This window comes from Trematomus bernacchii, unplaced genomic scaffold, assembly GCF_902827165.1.
Source record: "Trematomus bernacchii unplaced genomic scaffold, fTreBer1.1, whole genome shotgun sequence".
In the NCBI taxonomy this organism is placed as follows: Eukaryota; Metazoa; Chordata; class Actinopteri; order Perciformes; family Nototheniidae; genus Trematomus; species Trematomus bernacchii.
In genome coordinates, this window is record NW_022987698.1 from 10,760,595 (window position 1) to 10,779,329 (window position 18,735).

Genomic DNA, 18,735 nt, shown 5'->3' on the forward strand with positions numbered 1-18,735 from the left:
CAGCCTCGGACACTCCACGGGGGAGACCCCCTCGGGGGGGGGCAGGAGTACAGGTTTTAACCCCGCCGCATACGCTCTGTGCTGCAGCCGCTGCTGTCTTTTATCCCTTTTATTCAATTTTTAAAAACATTTTTAACCCAGACCAAACAGGGCTTTTATAAACTGTTATTGGTTTTACTACAGGAGTTTTTAAATAGGTTTTTAAACACAAAATATTGACCCGAGAGCCCGTGCACCACGCTGCGCTCCTACGGAGCCCCGCACGTTCCCCAAAACCCTAAACCTAACCAAGTCTTCACCCTAAAATTAATGATTCCCCTCATGGGGACCTCCATTTTTTCCCCATAAGGGAGGCGAGTCCCCACACGTGACTGTGTGCAATATTGTTTTTTTGTGTGTGTACAGCATGCGTAGGAAGCATCCTGAATGTGGGGGGGACATTTTTAACGGGGGGTGTTGGGGCGAAAAAAAATATAGATTTCCTGTATTCTGGTGCATTTTAACAGGTGGTTTGATACTTTTATGTGGCTATACTAGCATGAGGAAAATGATGGGTACATTTTGTAATTTCATCCAGTAGTAAAGAAAGGAAACATATTTGATTATTAATTCAGAGCTGTCTTTGAATAATAAAAAGCAGTTTAAATGCCCATTTTTTTGTACATTTATATACAACAATAAATATTTGTGAGTGCATTGAGAGATATTGTTGTGGAGAGTCATTTATATATAAATCGCAAAATACATTTGTGAATCCTTCTGTGAGCATTTATTAATATTGAGACTGATCTGACTCCATACGGATGTTAAGTTCACCTAGGAATGGTATCATTGACTTAAATGTTCAAATAAATGTTGCTCTTCTGTCTATATTGGTCATATGATGCCCCTTGACTGAAATGTTTCCTGTTCAATATCCCCACTGATTTCCTTAAAATCCTGGGATGAGAGTCCACATCACAATTTACTCTCAACTGTCATTTCCCTTTCATCACTCACCTCAGCAATGGACCTCTCTCCACTGTCCCTGCATTCTGCCTCTGACTCACTCTCAAGTGCCTAGATGTCAAGAGAGGTGGTGAAGTGATCATTATTTATTGAGCAGTATACTCTTTCACATTGAATCATAACAAGTCATACTGAATGTAAATACAACTGACTCTAAAGTAAGTCCCAGTCTGTGACATTGGACATTTTGAAGACTCAAAGTCCCAAGCAGTAGGTAGAATATTAGCTAGTCTATGTAATGTGCACAGAAAATAAATAGTTAACTGAATACTGGGATGGAAATAGCCTATAAGCACTCAGTAAAACATAAACACACACAAAAAGCTTCTGAATGATAAGAAGTATAATTAAAACATAATGCACATTACCATTTTGAGAGAGAGTACCTAAGTTAAAGAACTCAGAAAATAATCTCGTATCGAACTGAGGCTCCAGTAAAACACACTGACTGCGTCTCTACATGGACATCAGTAAGCCGTTTAAGAGTATTATCCCGGTTATGATGTGTTTACATGAGCAGAGAGATCGGGTTATTCATGTTCCCTGTTTACATGATAAATACTAGTAACCTGGCATTTCGATGCCTTTTCTCATCTAAACTATTCAGTATTTGTATTTCTCTATCATGACATAAAGACGAAACTCCTCTCCAGAAGTGAGACGCATTTGCCGCCACCACCGCCATCACTGTTAAGTTAACAGTGTTAACTGATTAACTGCTACCAGCTGATGACTTACTTTCCTCTTCTTTGCAAAAAATGTTCTTATGTCCATGTTGTCTGGGGGAGAAAACATATCAAACCAAGAGATAGTCAGCTTTGATTTTCGCTGTATTAACCATTTCCTGAACATTTGGTGTGTGTGCCTTACCTCCGCTACCGGCATCCTTCATACAACAGAATCTGAGCTGTCCAACTATGACATCACTCCTTGAACATGCGCGCACTATGTGAGAATCTGCCTTGGTACAAAGTAGCAGTGAAAACATGGTACGGAGTTTCATTGATTTGGGCATTCTCTCAATAAGCAAGTGGAATGGATTTCATTTGATAGTGAAGCACTGCAGCGCTCTGCAAAGAGCGGCGAGTGGATAGACCGATTCACGGACTTTCCGCATAGTAAAAGTGGGGGGGTCCAAACTAATCATTTGAAAAAGTGGGGGGGACTTGTCCCACCCTCATATAATGGTTGCGACGCCCATGGTGTACAGTATGTGTGTATTGTTAGGGGAATGGGTGGTAGGATTTCTATGTTCTTATGTAATCTTGTGTTGTATTTTCTACGGTCTTGTCTTGTTTATACATTTCCCCTCCCTTCCCTTGATGCGTCGATGACACCCTTCCAATTTGACCAAAATACCAGCTGGGCGTCCGATATGATTGTTGCCTTATTTAAATGGATACACAATTGAACAAAATTATTTTGTTTAGTCTGAATGTAAATGGAATTCAGAACCCAATTAAAAGACACAATATTTAGTTGTACTTAAAGTCTCTAAATTGTGATATTGCTATGCTACAGGAGACTCATTTAAATGCGATGGAATCTAAAAAACTAAGACAGAATTGGGTAGGGCAGATATTCTCTTCCCCTGGAGGAAAGGCTAGTAGAGGAGTCAGTATTTTAATTTCCAAGAATATGCCTTTCAAATCATCCAATGTACATGTTGATCAAGAGGGAAGATATGTAATTGTCTCAGGTTTGCTACAGAATGAAATGGTGACATTAGTGAATGTGTATGCTCCAAATAGTTTACAATCTAAATTCTTTACCTCGCTGTGCCCAAAGATATTGCAGTCCATGGTAGGTCATCTTATTATAGGTGGTGATTTCAACTCTGTCTGTGACCCTATTGGATCGATCCAGCCACCCTCTCCCTTCAGATAAAAACATTTCCGCCGCCTTGCAGGACTTCCAATCCGAGCTCGGTATAACAGATGTGTGGCGCTTAGCCCACCCAGATGCCCGAGAGTACTCTTTCTATTCCGGGGTGCATAACTCCTACTCAAGGATAGATTACATAATGATGTCTTCAAATTTGATCCAGAATGTTATTGAGATCAAAATGCATAGTATATTATTAAGTGATCATGTTGCGGTATCTGTCACATTTTCCCCTCCAACCAACCCTTGCAAATCCAAACAGTGGCGACTTAATACATCTCTACTAGTAGGGCACGATTTCTAAATAATAAATAATCTAATTGCGATTTTTCTGACAGATATTGCGATTGCGATTCGAATTGCGATATTTGTATTTAAGCGACCCAACGGAAGTTTATTGTATAATTGCAGGCTTTGCGATTTGATAATCGCATCATTTCAAATCTCGATTTTAAATTGATTAATCGTTCAGCCCTAATCTCTACTCAAAAATGAAAAATGTACACTGCTCATTAAAGACCAAATTTTAGATTTTTTTTTAAATCAATCTAAATTCTGTATCAAGCGTTGCCACTGTCTGGGAGGCTTTTAAAGCAACATGCAGGGTTAATTAGTTTCTCCTCAGCAGAGAATAGAAAGCGCAGAGAGGTGAAATCCCAATTAAACTTTAAGCTCAAGACTCTAGAAGAGCAGCATATGTGCTAGACCCATCCAATGTAGATCTAAGGAACTCACTTCTCACCGCTAGGACTAATTTGCAGAAACTTGTACATGAGGAGACAGCTTTTGCTCTTTTTCGTTTACGAAGAACATACTTTGAATCCGGAGACAAAGCAGGGAAAATGTTGGCTCATAGATTGAAACAAATAGAAAACAGACAGATTATTCCAGATCTGATATGGATGCACCTGTTTCACAAAGTGAAATAGAAACCGCAATCATGAAGATGGCATGAGGAAAAACTCCAGAGGACGACGGTTTTGGAACAGAGTTCTATAAATGTTTTAAAGAACAGCTTTCACCATATTTACTGTTGTTATTCAATGACATATTATAAGCCATGCCTCCCTCCATGAGCCGGGCCATTATTTCATTGTTGCCTAAACCGGGCAAAGATCCTTCTTTAATGGGTAACCACTGCCCTTTAAGCCTTTTAAACTGTGACTACAAGATTCTAGCCAAGATACTGGCACTCCGTTTGGAGAAGGTTCCATCTGTAGTACATCCAGACCAAGTAGGTTTCATTCCAGGCCGCCAGTCCTCGAATAACATGAGGAGGGTTTTTCAGATTATCCTAGAAGCAAGCTCCAGCAATTTGCCAATGATTGCAGCATCACTAGATGCTGAGAAAGCTTTTGACCAAATAGAATGGGCATATCTATTTTACACGCTCAGAAAATGTGGCTTTGGGCCCAAGTTGATTAGCTGGGTAAAGGCTTTGTATAGCGCTCCCTTCTCTTCTGTTAGAACTAATGGATTCATCTCAAAACCTTTCCCCTTACACCGTGGCGTGAGGCAAAGATGTCCAGTTAGTCCCCTACTTTTTATTATGGATTGCCATTAGCATGTGCAATTTGCTCTAACGGTGACATACATGGTGTGAACATTCATGGACACGATTTCAAATTAAATATGTACGCTGACGATATACTTTTTACTTTGAGCAAGCCAGCACTCTCTATATAGTTCTTGATCTGATACATTTATTTGGCAGCTTCTCTGGATATAAGATAAATTGGAACAAGAGTGAAGCAATCCCACTTAACTCATATACATATAAGCACAACCTAATGAACACTCCCTTTATTTGGAAAACAAATGGAATGAGGTATTTGGGAATTAACATTGTCTCTCCTGTTTCTAAAATCTTTAGCCTTAACGGCCCTGCTATTTTCCAGTCCATTAAGGAGGACATTAACAGATGGATGGCCATCCACTTTCTCTGGGGCAGAGCAGAGACCTTGAAAATGAATGTTCTCCCAAGGCTTTCTCATATTATCTCCTCTATCCCTCTTGAATTCCCAGTAAAATGGTTTAAAGATATCAAATCCCTTTTCACTCAGTTCCTTTGGAATAATAAAAAGCCCAGAATCGCACACAATAAATTGATCATTCCAAGATCAATGGGAGGTTTGGGAGTCTTATTCCAGTATTATTTGTCCTTCAATGCAAAGTATCCATTATCGTGGGCGTACAAAAGTGCCTCTCCGGTAGGCAGTTGGCAATGGCTGGAACAATCCATCATGTCTGTAAACCAAAACATATCCCTGGCATCAATGTGGTACTGCCCAAAACCACCACCCTCAATGGATAATACCATCATCCGCTTTTCATGCTCTATTGTAAAGCAACTGCACAGGAGACTTAACAGGGGCTCTCTTTACCATCTTGCCCTATCTGGAGTAACCCCTGCCTTTCTGCAGGAGGAGGCACCTTAAGTAATAATATTTGGCAGAGGGCTGGTATTACTACAATTGGAAGATATATAGAGACCAATCCCTTCCACTTCAACAACTCAAAAACCCGTATGGTCTCTCAGACTCATCGTTTCTATCATATGCACAAATAGCATCTATTATTAGTAAAAAATGTAAGGAGGGAGCCATGCCTGCTTCATGTATGGAAGAGGACCAGCGCCTCAAGAAAGCAATCCTATCATCAGGCGTGGTCTTTAATATTTATAAATTATTATCTAGGGCTTTCCCTAATACCTGTTCTCCTGTTCAACTGTCCTGGGAGCATGACTTGAATATCTCTCTGTCTGCTTTGCAATGGAACTCCATTTGGAGGTCAGCTATGTTCTCTTCTAAATGTGTAAGATTCAGGATCATACAGTTCACAATTCTCAATAGAGCATACATCACCCCTGTCACAAAATCCAAGATGGACAATAAACACAGACCTATGCTGGCATGAATGTGGCAAGCGAGGTACATTGTTGCACCTACTCTGGGAATGCCCAGCGGTAAAACAACTTTGGTCAGAAGTAATATCCTTAATGTCTGAATCTTTAAATGTTAATTTCCCTACATGTCCCATTGCATGTCTACTGGGTCTCAAGCCAGATGGCAATGTTGTAAGAACTGCCGATCGGCTCTGGACATTGGGCTGTTTAGCCACAAAAAACTCGTCCTACTAAATTGAAAGGGACGAAAACCAGCCTGCTTCACTAGGGACTCATGGCTGAGGGAGTATCTGGACCTGCTGAATATGGAGCATGCAGCTTCTCTGCTGGGGGATTTTGAGGCGAGACAGGAGGATTACGGTTCACTGTCTGCAGCACTCCTATCTGACCCTGTCAATATGGCATCTCCTGTGTAATGTCTTGTGTATGTAACAATTTGCTATCTTAGGAAGTCATCCTTGCATCCCCCCCCCCGTTATGTCTTGTTTAGTTGCTTGTTGTTGCGTGGTTTGTTGTTTTTCTGTTATAAAAAATATATATATATATGTAGTATTTGGTTGGAATAGGACTGCTGTTTTCGTTCCTAAAATAAAATGAAATAGGAACACAAGTTGTCCTATGTGCCCATACTAATAATGATATGATAAGAAAAACTCACTCCTTCACCTCAATTGACTAATCTTGAAAATCAGATGTTGGGAGGCCAACCCAGTGAACACTTCAAATATAGGACATTCAACATTTCAGTTGTGGGCACAAATGAATTAGATTTTTAAATCTTTTGTCAGATTTGTTACACCTGTTTGTGCAGGCATATACAACTTTCATCACTTTCCTGAATTATGGAGCACCTCCCAACTCCAACCCAGGCAGGGTGTCCCACGTCAGAATGAGTTTCACCTGTGTGAATGCAGAGGGCCTTAAAATAGAGCAGGGGCATCACTAATGTTACGAGTTACATCCGGACCTTTCCTGTTAAAAAAGGTTTATTCCAATTTCAGGAAGGCCCTTTACCAAGAAATATAACAATGACAAACATTTTCTCCGAGATTATTTCATATGAATGGTTCTTGTTATAACAAGCAAAAATGTTTTTACAAAAGAGGTTTTTATTCCTGCCTTTGACAAAGTAATGTAATTATGAGTAAAATGTTCACCGACGTTATTCAACATACATCTTTAAAGGGTGATCAGTTTGACTATATATCTGTATTCTCAATCATTTCTGTCATATTTTCTATGTTAAATATCTAACAGATGCATAGGAACGTCCAAACAAATAGGGCTTTGAATGTAAATGTATATTTTGACAGTCCGGATAATTGTCTTGAATAAAAAAAGGATACTTTTTCTTTACAAAGGTATCCTACTTACATACCCCGAAATCCTCCTTTACACACCTTCAACATGTTTGAGCTTTTGCTATAGTCCAGACCAGCAGCCATAGTAATTGCCTTATTTATTATTAGTTATATTCAGCTGTGGCTTAAATAACATGATAACGTTGACACCACACCTGTCTTCAGCCCAATATCCTCCTAACATTACACATCAAAGAATGAATATGTAGAAATCACCCGAAGTTTGTAGCCAAATGATGTTATACTTCTCAACACACCCTTACATTTGTTGGCAGTTTTATAATTTCCCAGGCTGATAAAATATTTACCTTTAAACTGCATTCGACACACCCTGGTTGTCTCTTTATGTTAACTAACATTTATCAGTAAAGACTATATATTCAGATATAATTGCAAAAGAGCTGGATGTTTCAAATGAATTGAATGGTAAGCATCTGTGTAGCCATTGAAAACTATAGAAAACTTCAACATATTGACACCGGTCTCACATTGTTGAGAACGTAAACCTGGCAACATAAGGATGAGCCCCTCACTTATTCTTGGCTATGCCAGGAAATCATTCATAGTGAAGAGCCGCTGTCAGAGCACAAGAGCTCTTCGACAGCCTTCCACCCACTCGACACTTCCACAAAAAATCTCCCAGGTGTTCACACACACACACACACACACACACACACACACACACACACACACACACACACACACACACACACACACACACACACACACACACACACACACACACACAGACAGAGGCAAACACAGACACACTGCCACCTTGTTTACAATATCAGACAGCAAAACACTGCAGCTGATGTACAGAGCCAAATATGACCATATGGTCCTTTCTGTTTACTGCTGTCTACGCTGCAGAAATGATGGGCCAGTGCCTTTAGTTTGGGATGTGCAGAGAGGGAAGGTAGGGAGGCACAGACGGCTAGAATGATAAGATGATGCATTGAAGAGAGGAAGAAGTGAGGCATGGCAGGGAATGGAGGAAGAGTGTGAGCAGCTGACTGTTGGACAAACTGCCTCCCAGCTTTGTGTTTCTCTTACACCCCTGCATTGCAGCATTCCCCGGCAGGAGCAGAGAGGGTGCAGTCTTTTCCACATCCTCTCTGCTGCCTCCGAGGAGACGAATCATCTCGACCAAAACGTCCCGGTGCCGCTGGGCAGCAGCTGTCCTCTGCATCAGGCGGTATCTGGGGCTTTGATCGCGGATTTGTCGCTCTGATCGACGTCCCAGCGCAGGACAGTACTCAGGTCTGACTGATCCTTTGTGGAGAGGACGACTAGTGAAACAGAGAGAGAGATTTACTCATTCACAGATGCTCTGAGGAAATTAGAAAGTCAGGGAAGAGCTGGAGTATCCCACAATGCACTGGGAGCATGAACAAACCAATGCTACTGTACTATCACTGCTTCAGGTGATAATGCAGCTGTGTTGTGACCTTGCTCTAAAACTCTGCCAGGCATTACAGCTGCTGAGTCAAGATGTAAACGTGATTTATTCAATATGGTCAAAGAACATTAGCTGATTAAACTTGATGTTCACATCCAGGAGAATGAAAGATCTGTAACATTACTTTAGTATTAATAGAGAGCTTTTTATCTGACCACTATTGATCATTCTTTAGTCTTCTTGTTCATGCTTATGCAAGTTTAGGGCTGCTCAAATTCTTGTTAAAAGGTTACTTATTTTTTCATATTTAATCTGATAAGCACTTCTTCATTGAACAACTCGTTGTTTTTTTTATATTAGCTGATAATGGCAAAACTCAGTTCATGATTACATATTGCTTTTAATTTAGGCTTGTTGTATTTTATCTTGTTTGTTTAAAGACCCAATTTTCAATCTATCATCATTTCTGCTTTTCATTTAAAATGCATTAAGAATACTGACAATAAACATCGATAAAAAGTGAGATCTGTATTTGTTTCAGCAAAATCCGTTTTTGCGAATAACTCGTAATTCAGCCTTACATGATTTTCTACAAAGCAAAGTACAATATGATACCCCTCGGAATAACATAGCTATTAATTTCATTTCAGATATCCATTGACTCTGTCTCTGTAGAAAAGTGCAGCTTGGTTTGGCTCTCTGCCATTTACATTTGCTCCATTTTACTCTTTGCAATTTATTTCACAATGAAGTCCTGGTTTACTGCGTCCTAAATCTACTTTTGAGTCAATTAAGTTATCATTGTTGCCAAGTTTGCTCTTCTGCCAATGCAGATTTACAGAGTGCTGCTTTGCTTTAAATGTAGGAACTTTCCAATGAGGCAGCACAACGGATCATTGAGCTGAGAGTCGTTTAACAAGAAGACACAGTTTCAAACCCCCTGATAGGAAACACTCACCCTGCTGTTCTGCAGCGACCTTAACCTCTAAACAGAGAACTAAAGCAACTGTGTGTCATGGTGTGAGTGCGAATTTGTCTTATCACTTTTACCATATGGCCAATCTCCCTCTCATCAAAAAAACTTGAAGTAAAAAAGCGCCTTTTCATTTCAATTATCAACATAATTTGCTTCAGAAAATCACTCCGATCTCGAAAACCACAGCCACTAAATAGTGCAACACATAACCATTAATAAATATTTAATTGAAGGTCTTTGTATCAGACAAAATGTTAAATTATGTGTACATTTATGAGTTTGAGAGGTGGTTGTAGGTGGGTTTTGTTAGCCCTCGACAGCTGTTTCCAGTCTTTGTGCTAAGCTAGCTAAGCTAACTTCCTCAGGGATCTGTAAAAATTGGTATTTTCCATATGAATATGAGAATAGTATATATGTTCTCATCTTAAGGTGCAGATTGGATTTTGCTCTTCAGTTATTTATAAAGAGGAACAGCGCCACATTTGCTACATTATACTTTATCAAGAGGCTTGCCTTACAGTGAAGGACTGGAAACTATGGGAGAGAAGGAGAGTTGCTGCTTTTCTGTGGTGAGTGCAAGGACAATGACAGAGTGTATACTGTCAGTGAAGCTATATAATGTAAAATATTGTAGACTTCTCTTGTTAGCCTGTTAGCCATGCTAGCTCTACCGTTTCTGTTTACAACCCTACCCGATCATATGCCCCATTCTGGCTGCTTTTTGACACATCACCCAAGTAAATGTTTTCACATGAAATCTGGTCCGACTGCCTTTATTTAACTCTCAGCAAAAAAAGAGAATAACATATTTCCAAAAATATAGATCTATTACTTTAAAGCACAACAGTGTTTCCTATAGTTTGTGTTTGATATGTGACTATGGAACTGGCTTTTCTCTTTCTCTTAAGCCTCTTTAAGTATCTTAGTCCTGAAACCACAAAGCAACAACAATATCCTCCTCTCTTAGCCCTTCAGTTCTCTCTTATGCCACATCCTTTTCACTCCTTTTACGCCCCTTTATACCCAGCTCATGCTACCAAATTCAATCATTCCTAATGTCAAGGTCACCCAACTCACTCCTGGAATGAAATATGTAAGAGAACCCAATAAAATCAAAATAAAAATGTATTGGAAAGGTTTACTTTACAGCAAGTAAAACATGGTGATCTTAAACATCTTTCACAGTGTTAAAGCGTTTATTTAAATAAAGTTTCACTTACTTTAGCTAGGAGATGATTGTGGAAAACATGGAAGACAAATATCTGGGTGCTTAACTTTGCAGTACATTTGTACAAGAAAGGATTCTCTGTGATGCAGCAGTTTTGTGTGAGACCCCTGCTCCCTGCTGGCAGGAGAAGCTCACTGCAGAGTACACTGAAGGGAGAGCAGAAACCTCACACTGGCTCCTGACAGCTGCTGGCTGAACATGAGCACACAGAAAGGTATTTCCCCAAGGAGAGTGACGAGGGAAGGAGGGTTTGAGGGAAATTCTGGGTACTAATATTGAACGCTGAGAAGGAACAGCTCAAATATGTACAGGAGTAACCACATAAGAGAAGTTTGTTTGAATGTAACTCCAGGTACTTTCTTTTTCAAGAGTAATCATTTCATCTCTCTTTATGAATGCATATGTTTCTTGGTAACAGCTCAGTTGTTTTATGATGCAATGGTTCAAATGACTCCCTGGGCTGCTGCATGCAGATAGTAACTGGAGAAGATGTTTTGCAATCTGCTCTCTTCCAATCCTAACTGCGAGTCTCCTGAGGGATAAGTGAAAGGCAGACGAGTTGACCTAATCATTCTGTTTTTTCGGTTGTTGGTTGTGAATGGGTTTAACAATGGAGGGTCTCTCAAGAGGGTTACAGCGCATTTCTACGATCAATTGTGGGGCTCCAATTAACTATATGAGCTCAGTGTGATGTTATTTGGAGCTGATGTGGTGAAGTCAGCACACCCTTAACAATCCGTCAGCTCTCCTTCCTTTGCTAGTTCTCCATCTCTGATCAATCCGAACTGTGGCTTTACACACACACACACACACACACACACACACACACACACACACACACACACACACACACACACACACACACACACACACACACACACACACACACACACACACACACACACACACACACACACACACACACACACACACACACACACACACACACACACACACACACACACCAGAGCTTGTGCATATTGATCTGCTACAACTGCCCTCCAAGGCTAGACCAAAGAGTGGCATGCTGCAATCAGCTGTGTGAGCAGCATCACAAATGAGGTTTGGGGGTGCAACGGAGGGAGAGAGATGGGGAGAAAGAGGTAAAGAGGCTGCGTGCATGAGTACATTGAGGGAGAGACAGAAAGGGAGTGGGGAGGTGTGTGATGGGAGGGAGGAAAATGGGGGAGATGGTGTGCATTGGAAGAGGAGGAGGAGGCGGAGGAGGAGGAGGGGTGTAGTGCTGCAGTGGAGAGAAGTGAGAGGAGACTGCAGTCTTTGCTTATGGGAGAGATTAGACTATGTTACCACAGCTCTGAGGGACTGTAGCGAGCTGGAGTTTCTGATATTGGATGGGCCACCTCACGAAGGGGATAACCACATCTGACCGGTGAGTTTGTTTTGGGAGATATTTTTTAAATTAGGGTGCAGTTAGGTGACGTGAGTACAATCAAAAGGTACACTTTATGAATGGCATACAAGTATCCTCTCTGCAAGTGATGATTTAACACTTATACCTGTATTCTCTGCTCATGATTGTGAATCAGGATGTGTCACAGTCCTTTTTTGTAGCTGAGTGATGCTGGCCAGTGGTGAGCTGCAGAAATCAAAGGCAGATAAGGACTGAGTGCTGATGGCATGGACATACACATGTGTCTAAATCCTTAAGAAGAAAGGCCTACACAGTAGATATGTTTTTGGTGTTTTGCAATCAGATTCATTTCTGATCATTTGAATGCCAACATAGAGCATATTTAGTTATGAAAGTTAGTGTTGCAGCCAAAACTTGAATTATCATGAATCCTAGCAGAGTAAAAGCAATCTGCACTCACATAATGCCCAGCGCTCAGGCAGTGACTTGACGCTGGACTTGAGCCAATTGTTGATTTGATTGGCTGGTCACCGGCTATAGGCAGGTTGTGGATAGCTTATACTGTAGACACGATCAGGATTGCTTAGCAACAATGATCTGCCGGCCCACAGCACACAGGCCTCTACTGTCTGTGCACACCACATGAATTTCACGACTAAAGAATACAACAAGAGAAGGCGTCCACTCTACACACACATGTTTGAATGCAATACTTATTGATCTGTGGCCAGAGAGTGAATGGAGATGATTTTACACAACGATTGTGTTTGCCAGACACAGATAGGGAAGCCCTGCTGGTTCACTTTCATCTTGTGATACAGATATCCTCACATGCACTGTGAGCTCATGTACTGTACATAGACATGTCTGTTCAGCAAAAGACTCATTCTTACTTTACATATAAACTCTGTGTGTGTGTGTGTGTGTGTTTGCGTGTGTGTTTGTGTGTTTGCGTGCATGAAACCCTGTCTTAACTGTCATTCTTGCCCATTAAGAGCGGATTGAAATGATCTGTCTTTTAAACTAAGACGGATCATTACCCTCTTCTAGAAGGAGATCAAAGAAAGATTTTTTTGGATAACACACACACACAGTGTAGGAAATCTTGAAATGTGCCTTCATATTTTTTTTTAAAACTGCCATAATTCCCAAACACTCTTTGATCTCTACAGAGCTCGTTAGCTCAACTATAAACACCTGTGTAATGGAACACGATGATGTCATCACTCCAATTGACAGCAGTCAGTTCTAACTGTTCTCTCTCTCTCTCTCTCTCTCTCTCTCTCTCTCTCTCTATCCTCTCGCTCTCTCCTCCTCTCTCTCTCTCTCTCTCTCTCCTCTCTCTCTCACTCTCACTCACACTCACACTCACACTCACACTCACACTCACACTCACACTCACACATGCTATATTTTATTCATGCTGACTGTGTTGTTCAATTCAATTTTACACTTCATTTTTCTTGTCTATGATACAAGAAGATAAGACCATTTACCACATAACATACCAAAGAATCACATAACGCTCTCTTTGCTGCTTTAAAACACATTCATTCCACAACCTTTTCTGTCAAAACAATTTTCCCATTTTACATTTTCACCCTGAAGCAAAAACAAACAAACATGGAGAGGTAGGTCATAGAGGGAAAACAATTGGTTGTCAAAATGCCCAACATTCTTTTGCAATATGTTGAGCTGGTGGAGGGCATGCAGCAGAAAGGTAGTGTCCAAATAACAGTGTTCAGTATTATAACACCTGTCTGTCACACATGAGCTCCCGTGTCTCATACTGCAGTAAAAAAAATCTTTGGAGAAATTCTAACCACTTTTTTTGCTCCTATGTCTTTGTCGAAGTACAACTGGGCTTTGTGTTATCCAATAAATTACTACATGTTTGCTACAATGTCAAAGTTGTCATATGCCTCCTGCAGAATAAATATTTGCTCACTCTTTGTTATCTCTTTTTATGCAAAGAAATAACAAAGAGTGCGAAATATAATGCTCACTTAGGCTGGGAGGTAGATTAATTTTCTCAGTTTTTTTTTGATGGATTGAATTTCCTGAGAGTAAAAAGGTGAACCTTTGTAAAGAGAGATGTGTTATTCTCTCATTGTGCTGAAATCAATTTAAATGTCAGCCACATTCGTTTTTTGGAGCATTACAGTTCAGTTCATTCCTCTCCAGGGGTACGACTAATGATTCATCTGCAACTAAATAATTAATTGTTTGGCCTGTGAAATGTTAGGTTGGCTATCACAATTTTCCTTAACTCAAATATGATGTCATCGAATGTCAATGTGAAAAACCTAAAGAAAACTGAGAAAAGCAGCACATCTCCAGGACTGAGAAAATGGAGCCATGTTTGAATGTTTAAAACTTCTTCTAAAAAAATGACTTCAAAGATCAATCGTCATAAAAACCCACAGAGAGATTGACAGGTCATTGAACTTATCCTTTAGTCAGCTCGTTATTTCTCTCTAGTTAGAATATGTTAAGCATTCTAACATCTATTTTTTTTTATCCAATACATTCATATGGCAGCAATTTACTATGTAATCTACTGTATGTGTTAATCACTGACTCCACACTAGCTTTTTCCTATACATGTTACCAAAGTGGTAAAGACTATCCCAGCATGCATTTGGTCGAAGAAAGGACAAAGGACTTAAACTCAAAAGCATAAACAGACAAAATATTGATTTTGAATCCTTGTAACATGTACTGTAGGGAGAACATTAACAACTGACAGAAAACAGGTTGATATAAGATTGATACCAATTTCATGTCTGTACAGTAAATGTGAAGCTACAGTTTAGCTTAGCATAAGCACTGGACACAACTAGCCTAGTCCTATGAAAAGGAAACAGTTTGCACCTATCAGCCCCTCTAGATCGAACTAATTATCCAATATATATATTTTTAAATGTATTATGTGCTGTCATATATCTAGGTTGTATTGTAAACTGAAAGAGGATGTAAAAACACAGGCTGTGGTTCCAGTCTTGGAAACAGTTAGCTGTAGCTTCATTTGTTACAGACAGAAATGATACTGTAGAAGTATTGTATCTTCTGTATTGCTTTAACAATTCAGCTAAGATCGAACTATAGAAAATCTTAGGGCCTATTTCTAGGTCTCTGTTAGTAAAGTTTCAAATCATCGGCGTAATGTGTGTATTCAGTCTCAACATCCATGTCTTTTATTTCATAATGGATTCATTAGCTGAGTGTGTGCTCATTATTCTAACTGGTTTCTGTTTAATCTCTCACTGATAATGACCATTGTTGACTGTGATGACTCTGTTTCTATTTCCCAATATCTTTTGCAGAGCTGAGCTTTATTGCAGCTCATCATCTCCCACACAAATGAGATTGTGTTTGTCGTCAGTCTCTTACTAAAAGAGCATCAATACATTGATAATGAACATAAAATGCTTGAATTGATAATTAATTGATAATTTCTTTGGTTTAATTTGATACTCGAAGCACGATTTTAGGAAATGTGCTCAATTGTTTTCTTTCCAGGAGTTGGATAAGAAGATCAACATTTCTCTCACGTCTGTGCATTAAGAACAGAACTGGATTTAGGAGTTAATGAGCTATGCATAAAGATCATACAGGATGAGGATCAGTTTGCCTGGTCTACACAATTAAAAAATTGGCCTACAAACACCTTTACCTTTCAAATGTGTTGAAGTTAAGCACGATTTTGCATTTCATGAGCCTGAATTTGATTATTGGACAGTCTGTATTTAGCTAGAGAGCAACATACAATGACTGTGTGTGTTTAGGAGAAAATCTGTGTTTGTGTGTGCAGCTCACACACTGACTCAGTTCATTCAGTTTTGTCCCTCCAGTCACTTTCCGTGTTCCTTGCATCTCTGTACTTGTAAAAAGTCGATTCAATAAGCCCAGGGGTGACCTGTACTTTGTGTTTGAGTTCAAACTTTTTCAACCCGTCGATGCCTGTTTGACTCATGGCAAATTGTACCTGCTCACATATTTGTATACAGCATTTGTGTGCAGAATCTAAAACTCGCCTGACATTCTGCATCCCAAACAAAGCAGCTAACTTTGTTCATATTTTCAACCTTGACAAAGTGTTGGAAAGAAACTCCCTCTGGAGAGAACTTAGGGATTTTAGCCTTTCCAGACCATACACAAAAACCTATATAACACAAAACAGGAACGGGAAAACCCCAAAACCATAATTGGGCCTCTTTCGTGTTTAAAGTGTCCTTCCAGAGGATCTCCCTCCAGAATGATCAGCACTGATGTCATGACATTTCTTTGTCATGTCTTACTTTCCCTTTCTCTCTGATCTGTGTGTTCCTCAGGGACGCTGCGTCTAGTCTTTGACGATGAAGTTCAACTTGTTCAGAAGGCCAGAGGCCGTGGCGGCCCCCGAGCCCACCGGGGTCACCGGGGCCACCGGGGCCACCACCGCCACTGGGGCCACCTCTGCCCCCACCCAGGCCTACGTCTCCACCTCGGTGCCGGACCTCGACCCTGGCTCCAACATCACAGAGATCAGCAAGAACGACATGTTTGAGGAGATCAAGAACAAATTCTTGAATGAAATTGACAAAATCCCATGTAAGTTATAATATAACTTAAATAAAAACGTGAATATCAGCAAGAAGTAGCAATGCACTTGCTGATATTCACGTTTTTGTCTAATTTACACATCAATCTTAATTGTTGCCCTTTTGTTTTTGACTGACAGTGCCTCCTTGGGCTCTGATCGCCATCGCTGTTGTGGCCGGGTTGCTTATTCTGACCTGCTGCTTCTGCATAATCAAAAAATGCTGTTGCAAGAAGAAGAAGAACAAGAAAGGGAAGAAGGGGAAGGATGGCTTCAACATGAAGAACATGCAGGGCGAGGTATGACGCCTTGTGCTTCTTACACGCTGAAAAAGAGTAACTGGATGTTTTAGGTGATATTTTGCCTCTTTTTTATACATCAATTTACTATTCACGTTTGTATTGCTATTTATACCATTTATTGCTAATCATTTCTGTCTCTATAGCTAACCAAATTTGATCTTTTACCAGCAGCTTTTGTAGCCCAGACTGTAGAGGACACAAGGAGAGCTCTCTTCCCCTCCATTTATTCGATGTTGTTGTTGTGGTCGTTCAAATGTGTGACGTATTCCATTGTGGCCCCTTGGTGAAAAATGACACACTTTGTTACAAGTTGGCAAAGAATAATGAGCACTATGAATTGGAAAGTTTCTCCTGTCAAGTTGCAAAGTATAAAAAGCAACATTTCTATGTGATGGATGAAGGCATATCACCCGCATTAATATTGGGAGACTTCGGAAGGAAAGTACAGTAAATCAGAGAATAAATGTTAGAAAAGCGGCATCAGCATAGATTGCTCTGAGCTCCACTGACAGTTAATTAAATTAATAAATTACTTTTGTCCAGGGTGTGAATTTATCGTCCCCAGCCCAAAACAAGAGTGTCATTTCTCACCATAATTGTGGTGGTGGTGTTGACTGCCTCTCTTCTTGTAGTGTGTGGTGTCTTGTGAGTTGAATCTCTTCCTCTCTCTGCTCTCCTCCTTTTTCCCCCCCGCTTTGTGTCTGTCTTGTGTGTGCCCCGTGTTTCTTGACTGTGGTGGACTCCCGCTCTACGGTAGGTGGATAGCTCACGTTGGCGAGGGGGTTTCATGGAATGAAAGTCGTAGCTTCCTTTGCAACTCTGCAACTTTGCAACTCTTTAATTTGTGCTGTGACAGCTTGAGAATGACACAATGGAAAGCTATGATGTGCTCCATAAACCCCAGAGAGGAGAGTTTAACCTAACACATTGTTCCTGGGACAATGTAACTGTAACTCACACCAATATGGAAAGTATTGGACTAAGAGATGATATGCAAGACACTTTTTTAACACTAATAATATATGCATGTGATAAAGGGCATGGTTGGTTGTTTGGGAGACATGACAACGGTGATGATAAAACTGCATGAATAGAGCAATACACGCAAAACTGTCCTTTCCATTGAAATGCTCAAGGAGAACGTAGGATGTGGAGACACTGGATGGCCTGAAAAAAAGTCAAAGTCAAGGCCACCTTTGCAACGAGGCTTACATTTTCAATAATAACACTGCAGCAATAAGACTATACATTATTGAAATAGCTGCCTGTGCCCTTTAATCCTGAAACATTTATTGTAATAATAGGGAGCCTTATTTTATCTTGAAATATGAAGGTTGTGTAAAAAGTGTGTTATTTGAAAAGCCAGCTCCTTGCACTGAATTTATTTTCCTATTTGCCTTTAATCATTTGAGTTCGCAGAAATGTGCTGTTGTGAGCTACTGTAGTTCCTTAGGTGTTTACATAAACACGTCCTTCATTTGGTGAAATTAAAAGGCCTTGGACAAAAAAGAAAACCATGCCAATACCTGATTGTTTTTTGGAAAACTTGTACTTGTATGACCCCTTTTAGTGGAACTAGCATGCAAAGCCTCCACTGCCTCTGGCTGTCACTGTACTGCACAAGCATGCCAAAGGAATTGCCCAAAAAACAGGAGGAAAAGGTGTCAAAAACATAAGAGTATGAACATGTATATATGTGTTACCAGTAGAGATTT

At 40.2% G+C, this 18,735-nt stretch overlaps 1 protein-coding gene across 4 annotated transcripts in view; it reads left to right on the forward strand.

The window, feature by feature from the left end:
• The window catches only part of LOC117489809 (synaptotagmin-2-like), a 40,499-nt gene that overhangs the window by 14,292 nt on the left and 7,472 nt on the right, over positions 1–18,735 (forward strand). For 3 of the 4 annotated variants that reach the window (XM_034139344.1, XM_034139347.1, XM_034139345.1), the window contains 2 exons: positions 16,471–16,729; positions 16,860–17,017. In XM_034139344.1, coding sequence (XP_033995235.1) covers positions 16,495–16,729; positions 16,860–17,017 — 393 coding nt within the window. In that variant the 5' untranslated portion in view covers positions 16,471–16,494. Of the gene's footprint in view, positions 1–12,034; positions 12,155–16,470; positions 16,730–16,859; positions 17,018–18,735 lie in introns of those variants that run through there. The other variant, XM_034139346.1, reaches the window with a different exon arrangement.